The sequence below is a fragment of the Montipora capricornis genome, unplaced genomic scaffold (assembly GCF_036669925.1).
Source record: "Montipora capricornis isolate CH-2021 unplaced genomic scaffold, ASM3666992v2 scaffold_390, whole genome shotgun sequence".
Taxonomy (NCBI): Eukaryota; Metazoa; Cnidaria; class Anthozoa; order Scleractinia; family Acroporidae; genus Montipora; species Montipora capricornis.
Window position 1 is genome coordinate 42,501 of NW_027180123.1, and position 7,953 is coordinate 50,453.

Below are 7,953 nucleotides of genomic sequence, written 5' to 3' on the forward strand. Positions count from 1 at the left end.
AAATGCTGTTCAACGCAGATTTTCGGCAGAACTTTACATGAGAAGACGTCAATCTTGAAAAACAAAAATAATCAAAAGAAACTTTCACCAAAAAATTGAAAACGTGAAACAAAAGTTTACGCTAATCCTGGATTAAGTTAATCGGCTTTCGAGGAACCGGGCCCTGGAAGACATCGAGGAGATCCGTGTAGAGGTTTCCCTTTCTTCCCGCAAGAGAGATAAGTCAAAGAAACTTCTGCCAACTCAGAAGGGTATTGATCAGTCGGTGTTTGAGTGGTTACAGAAATTTGGTGATATCAAATAGGCCAGTTTCGTATTCTCACAGCTGGACTGGATCAAGCATGAAATGGAAGCTAATGCGGGCAAATTAATTTGCATTTGAAAAGATTTGCCCGCATTAGCCTCCATTTCGTGCTAGATCCAGTCCTGCCGTGAGAATTCGGAAATGGTCTATTTGATAAAAGCTAATAATTGAACACAGTAAGAAGAATACAAAGAAAAGCGTCAATACTAGGGACTTTGAGCAAGGACAACGACGATGACTACGAGAACGGCACAAAACAATGGCTTTTCACGCCCTGCACGTGCGTTTTACATTTTTGTACATTTCTATGCCGTCCTCGCCCTGACAACGTGAATGGACCTCTTTAGCTTGTACATTTTGTTTTCCCATTTCAGACCACGTGATGTTACTCTAGGGAACAGTTTCTTTCAAATGTCGTCTTATGCATGTGCATATGTATGCATAACTCAGGAAAAAACAAAAGGAAAATTCCCTTGGGAACATCACGTGGTCTGAAATGGGAAAACAAAACGTACAAGCTAAAGAGGTCCATTGTCCAATTGTTGGTTTTTACTCACGTGTTCAACAGCCATGTTTTTCAACGAAAACAAAAGAAAACGTTTGCATAATAACAGAGTTGAATTCCCGGAGGATTTGGTCGGGGCTCCAACATGGCCGCCGTTCCTTTGTTTAGGGGCTTCAACATGGCGGCCGTGACGTCATGTGAAAACCGAGAATTTTAGTTTACGTGGAGGACGTGAGAACTTTACGATGACTTTTCAATTTTCTCCCTAAATATCCACCCCTTTCTCACCTATTTTATTGTTGGAATGTGGACTCACATTTTCCACGCCGAGCGACTTGGAGTAATCGCAAAATTATTACAGTACGTTCTCGTAGCCGTCGCCGTCGTCCTCGCTTGAGGTCACTATTAGGCTCCCTAGTGAGAGCTATTAGGAAGCTTAAGCTTACGCGTTTTTGAGACGCGGACGGCAACCGGAAGAGAACATTTCGCGTGCCAGGGCAGTGGTGTCTCCCAGATTTTCTTATTTACCATCTCTAATGGAGAAAAGATACTTAGTCATGTAAATATGGTTGAGTTAAGACAGGTTAAAAGGAAAAACAGCTCAATTCCGGTTGCCGTCGGCGTCTCAAAAACGCGTGTGCTTAAGCTCCTTAATATTAAGTTAACTGGGAGCTGGTAATTTTATTTGTGGTAAACCCAATACTGAGGATGTGGATATGAAGAGACTACACGAAAGACATGTATTTGAAATGTGGAAGGATAAGAATTTTAAGATTTAAGATCATTGCAGCAATGAACTAGATTTGAATCAATAATCAGTGCTCTACCAAAAATTTTGAAGCCAACCAAAAACAACAAGCTAAGCATTTTTTTTAAGGACGGTGCCTACTATTGTTATTGCGCATACGCTGTGCGCATTTTGAGATACTCGGATTTCCCATCGGTGTTGCTTACTAATACAGGGATATTTTTGCGCGGTTTAAAACTATCCGGAGAAAGTAGATCTTAGTAAGTACTCTTGGTATCCAAAAAGAAAATTGGGGGTAACCATGCATTTTTGAGAGATAATTAAGTTTTAATTTGAGAAAGAACGCCATACATTGCTTTGTATTTTAAAGCTTTTTACAAATATTATTCATGAATTATCTTTGAAAAATGCGTGGTTACCCCCAATTTTCTTTTTGGATTTTAATAACACTTGTTAAGATCTACAATTCCTGCATAATCAAACACCGGGACAAAAATATTGTTAATTAGTAGGCACCGTCCTTAAATAGGGAGTTTAAGATCTACGACGCGACGGCAACGAAAACGTCATAAATTTTGCATACCTCTGATTATCAAACAATAGCTTTGCACGCTCTGCCCGTGCATTTTTCGTTTTTGTACATTTTTTCACGTTTTCAGTAAATCTGCAACGTGAAATGACCAATTCTCAAGTTTTGCGGCGTACGTGAACACAAGGCAGCGGATTTCAATTTTTTGTCGTAGCTTTAACACCGCACCTCCAAATTCAGTTCCTGGAAAGTTGCGCTCGCTTTTAAAAGTTAGATAAACCGACATAATGACAAAAAAGATTAATAAACCTTGAACTTGGAATTCGTCATCGTCGCGTCCTAGATCTTAAACTCCCCAATAAGTCGTACAACGCGATGCTTAACGTAAAAGAGAGCAACTGAAAGCACGCTAAGAAAAGAAGGACAAAAAGGGTCTTAAATCGATATCACAGTTATCATGTTACCTAAGCAGAAACGAAACGAAAGCATAAATTTAATAAATAATTTAATCAAACAACTTGTCATATCTTAATATTAATTTATCTGTTTCTCACCTTTATATGTTTCCAGTACAGCATGAAAAAGTTCCTCAAAGGAGGGTTCCTTGAATATAGGCTCAATTATTTGCACGCTTATTGCTGGAATATAATCAAAATTTAGTTCAGTCTCATATACAAATTATGTCTATTCAGGTACTTATAGGTATTTACGGGGTTCATGGGCAAATTAATTAGCTTTCAGAAAAGGTGACAGCCGATTAACCTATTTGCATGCAGCTAAATTTGGGGCAATTCCCAATAAAAGGGTCAAAGGCTTAAGGGTTAAGGGTTCTGTGAAGACAATATCTTAACTTACTGAACCTATGAATTTCTTTCTAGACTCAACTTTTCACACAAAACTATACTCCAAGACCTTAAGGGCGAAACTAGATACAAACAAAACCAAACAATCTGCTATCCTTGTGAAAAATGCTTAACATTGAACTTATAAAACGAAAACGAAAACTATTTTAGATTGTTTCAGCTACAGTGAAACAGTGACCTAGCTGCAACTCCAACCTGCAACCTGCAGTTTACACCTTTTATTTATCCCTTTCTTTTCAGTACCATGACAATGTATACTACATCAATCTGGACAAATCTATTGGTTTGTCTTTTGATATTAGCCCATAAAAGGACCCTGGCCATGATATACAAAATGCAAAAAATGCACATTAGCTGATAATGTGAGTTGAGACCATACTACTAATACACCAAACTGAAATGTGATTTTGTGGGAAAATAAAAAAACTGATGACTCACCAATGACATAATTTATTAGATCGCCTAACCTAGGGATGGCCTCATGAAGTAAAATATAGTCAAGTTCCTGGAAAGTAGAATTACAGATTACTAACAATGTGGTCAATATTTTCAAATACAGAATCAGTATGACATAATAGTAATAGTAATAATAATAATAATAATAATAATAATATAATAATAATAATAATAATAATAACAATATTATTGGTCATCGAATTTAATATACAGTAGATACAGTAACAATGGCATGTCAAAACATGACTACAACAAATTAAATTTACTACCCAGAGAACATCCCAGCTGCATTATTGCTCTCACTAGTTCCCTGATTCTTGCCTGTCCTCCTGTCGTTGTTCATGATGATGTCAGACACTTAGACTAAGTTGGGGACATTGAAATCAAATTAAATTATTAACTCAACATCAAATCAAATGTTGGCTTTTTACAAGAGGGGGGAAACCACGTACACATAGAAAAAAACCTATGGAACCAGAGAATAGAGAACCAACAAACTCAACCCACATGACACCGAGTCCAGGAATCAAACCTGGGCGACATTGGTGGAAGGTGAGTACTTTCACCACTACACCAACCCTATACTCCACCCAAAAAATACTGCTTGATTACTTCCCTCACATGGACTGCAATGATTCTCTGTTTATGATGTTGTTTCACACTTACACAAAGAGAGTATGTATACTGTTAACAAACTAGCGAATCGATAAAATCAAGGCCAGGTAAACTCTGAGTCTTCCCAAACCGCCGTTTACAAAGTGAAAAAAGAAAACTAAGAAAGTGTTCAAATTTAAAGTGACTTGCATCCTTAAAATGTTCCTGTAACTGGTGCATGGTTCTAAAGGTTGAATTAATCTACCAAACTGAATATAATCCCTTAAAGTGCTACTATGACCAAAAATCAATTCTCCTTTTTCTTTGTATTTCAAAACTATGTTAACTGAACACTAAGTGACCGACGTTGTATATCTTCATGTCAAAGAGACATCTGTTTATTTTGACTGGAATTTTCCTATTTAATGGTTCGCCATTACTAACTTTAAAAGTCTTGAGAGAGTTGGATCGAGGATAAGATGACGTCAAAGACTTACTAGTTTAAAAATGCAATGCTTGTGCACGCACCTAAATTAATATGCAACATGAGTGTTTCGAGGAGCTATCAGACTTTTAAACTCATGTTTTGCATGCACAATAAGCTGCATTTACACCTGCAATTTTAAGCTAGTGAGTCTTTGACGTCATCTTATCCTTGATCCAACCCTCTGAGGTCCAATCAGTCAGTCTTGAACATGGGTAATGGTGGACCATGAAATCCAAAACTTGCAATCAAAGCAAACGGCCTTTGGATATAATTCGGAGCTCAAAATTTGGTTTGGCCAGTCAGGTTTCAAGCAAACACGCCTCAAAGCCTGAAGGAAAAAGTGAAGTGAATTTTTTGATCATAGTAGAACAAAATTTTTGCAAATTACCTGAAAAAAGTTTTCTTTGAAAATCTGAATATCACTAAATGATTCTTTCCAAATAACTCTTGTATGAGGAATGCTGTCACTCATCTTAACACTTGAGGTAAAAATGAATCCAGCTGCAAGCCTGAGAAATGAGCAATAATAATAAATAATAATTATATTATTATTATTATTATTATTATTATTATTTATTATTTATTATTATTTATTTATTATTTATTATTATTATTTAGTATTATTTATTGTTTATTATTATCATTTATTATTATTATTATTATTATTATTATTATTATTATTATAATTATTGTTTTATTGCAATTGTATTTAAGAAGTCAATTAAATTTAACAAGTCAATTAAAAGTGTCAAACTGGCAACGCTTAAACAATTATATATAACTTAAGTCTTACCCATTGACAAGTAAACTGTCGCACAATCTATACACATTATTCCAAAATGACCGCCATTTTAGTATTCTTTTGTTTCCATGCAAATTGGCCGTTATGGCCTCGTCCAAGGTTAAATTTTTTTTTAATTTTACGTTTGAAAGCAAGGCTATAAGGGCCAATTTGCATGGAAACAAAAGAATACTAAAATGCCGGCCATTTTAATTTTGGAACAAGGTGTATTAAGGAGTAAGGATAATGTGCGAGCCATGGTTGTGAGCCATGCAAAGCATTACTGCAAGTCATGCGAGCCATGGCTGTGAGTCACGCGAGTGAACATGGTAAGCCATGCGAGTCACACAGTTTAATATTGAATGCTAACTGTTTTAATATGGGTGCATGATTACAATAGACCTAATAACTGTTTACCAGCGCTATTTGAAATGGGTGCTTAGAATTAAATGCGAAATTTGCATAGCTCGCATGGCTCGCTGGCTCGCAGATTAATTGTCCAGCCCCTGTATTAAGTCTCACTCCTAGGATCGAGTTTAATTAATGGGTGAAAGGGGACAGTTGCTTTATTTTGCGTGGATGCAGAAGTAGCATGTTAAGTTCCACTGACTCCTGAACCCTCCCCTCTCCTTCCTAAATTGACACACAAAAGTGGCTAGCATTAAAACTTAAGTCCATCAATGAGTTTAATACAGACATAATTTAGCACTTACAGAAGAAAAAATGCGCACAAAAGGATTCCAACAGAGTATGCAATTCGTTCTTTCATTGGATACTCAGATTCACCATCGTCCACACTGCTTCCTCCACAGCGTCCTGCATGATGACAGCTGCAGAATACAACACCAACAATGGGAATAATCAATGCCGCAAGAATAGCGAATGATCCCAGGACTATAAATGGAACTTCGTAGTCAACAACCTGAGGGTAAAAAAAAAAGGAAAATGAGGGACCAGGAATGATTAGTTTTATTGTTGACAGTAACACACCCATATATATTAAATATTATTACCTAATAATATGTGAACACTTACGTCCATACATGAAAATGCACGTAAGTGGATGCAAGCCTGATTTTAATAATGCAACATGAAGTGTCCTATTAAGTCTGGTGCATTTGCTACCTATTTCAATTCTAACAAGAAGGGTTGTGTAAAAATATAGTGAAGATCAGCTTTTCTAAAATAAAATTTGATGAAGCATTAATTTTGACCATTTTGGATGCTACTAATATTATAAACACATCATTTCTAATTTGTGACACCAGGAAATGACACTACCACACTGTAGTAGATCCACACCACTTTGGCTTTAGATGAAAATAATTAATGTCCCAAGAATTTATGTTGATCAGAAAAACATCTATAAAACAATGAAGACAGCTAGCAAACTGTCCAAAAATTAAGAACAATTGCACAGCACCCATTGAAAATAATATCCTCTCTTGAAATTCTAACTACATTACTCAATAATTTACAGGGAAATCTTACAATTCAGATCATGATTTTATGAAGACTGAATGCCAAACAACATGATGAGCATGCAGAATTTTTATCACATTTATTAAAATTAAATTGAACTGAATACCTCAGAGGCAGTTGGAGACTTTCCACCCGTGCCAAATGCTTGACTCATAAAATCTCCAATGATATCTGTATCATCAAAAACCAGTTGACAATTACAGTACATCTTAGACTAATGTTCTACTGGTAGTCATTAACTTTTATCCCTAGAGAATATTTAGTGGGAGGCGCGGTGGCCTCATGGTTAGTGTGCTCGACACCGGATCGAGTGGTCTGGGTTCGGGCCTGGCCGGGGACATTGTGTTGTGTTCTTGGGCAAGACACTTTACTCTCACGGTGCCTCTCTACACCCAGGTGTATAAATGGGTACCGGCGTAATGCTGGGGGTAACCCTGCGATGGACTAGCATCCCATCCAGGGGGGAGTATAAATACTCCTAGTCGCTTCATGCTACAGAAACCGGAGATAAGCGCCGGCCTAATGAGCCTTCTGGCTCGTAAGCACAGACTTTACCTAGAGAATATTTGGCGTGGAACATCCTCCTCTCCAGTACCACACCTGACTGCATGACTCTCCATGGAGAAAATGTCTGCTCTCGACCACTACATACTTGTTTTCTGTTATAATAGCTGGCTTGCTAATCACCCTTTCTTGACTGAATTGCCAAGGCCCAGCTCAAGGAGGTCAAACCAAAGGAGCTGTGCAGCCCATATAGGTGCTCAGCCCCTGAACATGACCAACGCATGACCTCGCAGCACAGCACCACAGCCAGATGGAATATTAGCTGGGAGTCAATTTTGCTGAGGGAGGAAAACCGGAATGCCCAGAGAAAAACCCTCAGAATTAAATGAAGGGGTAGTTTCTAAAGAAACTGTGGTGCTGCGTCGATGGGGAAGTAGTACACAAAAATTTGGTTTTATCAACGGAGTTGATAATGTAAATTGGCCACCGTACAGAGATTCTAAAAGCTGACGTTTCGAGCGTTAGCCCTTCGTCAGAGCGAATCGAGGGATTTTGGGTTACGTGTAGTTTTTATAGTAGAGTAGGAGCTACGCTATGTTAGCTCTACCAATATGTTACTACCATGCATGTTACTACTAATAGCGTAGCTCCTACTCTACTATAAAAACTACACGTAACCCATAATCCCTCGATTCGCTCT

At 37.6% G+C, this 7,953-nt stretch overlaps 1 protein-coding gene across 1 annotated transcript in view; it reads right to left on the reverse strand.

Annotated features, from left to right (window-relative positions):
• LOC138035438 (prominin-1-like) overlaps window positions 1–6,957 on the reverse strand; it is a 46,953-nt gene extending 39,996 nt beyond the window's left edge. Inside the window, exons 1-5 of the mRNA XM_068882123.1 lie at window positions 6,856–6,957; window positions 5,981–6,189; window positions 4,875–4,995; window positions 3,388–3,454; window positions 2,641–2,724 (exon numbers count right to left, since the gene is read on the reverse strand). Of these exons, the coding sequence (XP_068738224.1) occupies window positions 2,641–2,724; window positions 3,388–3,454; window positions 4,875–4,995; window positions 5,981–6,189; window positions 6,856–6,957 (583 nt within the window). The remainder of the gene's footprint in view (window positions 1–2,640; window positions 2,725–3,387; window positions 3,455–4,874; window positions 4,996–5,980; window positions 6,190–6,855) is intronic.
• Window positions 6,958–7,953: the final 996 nt, after the last annotated feature.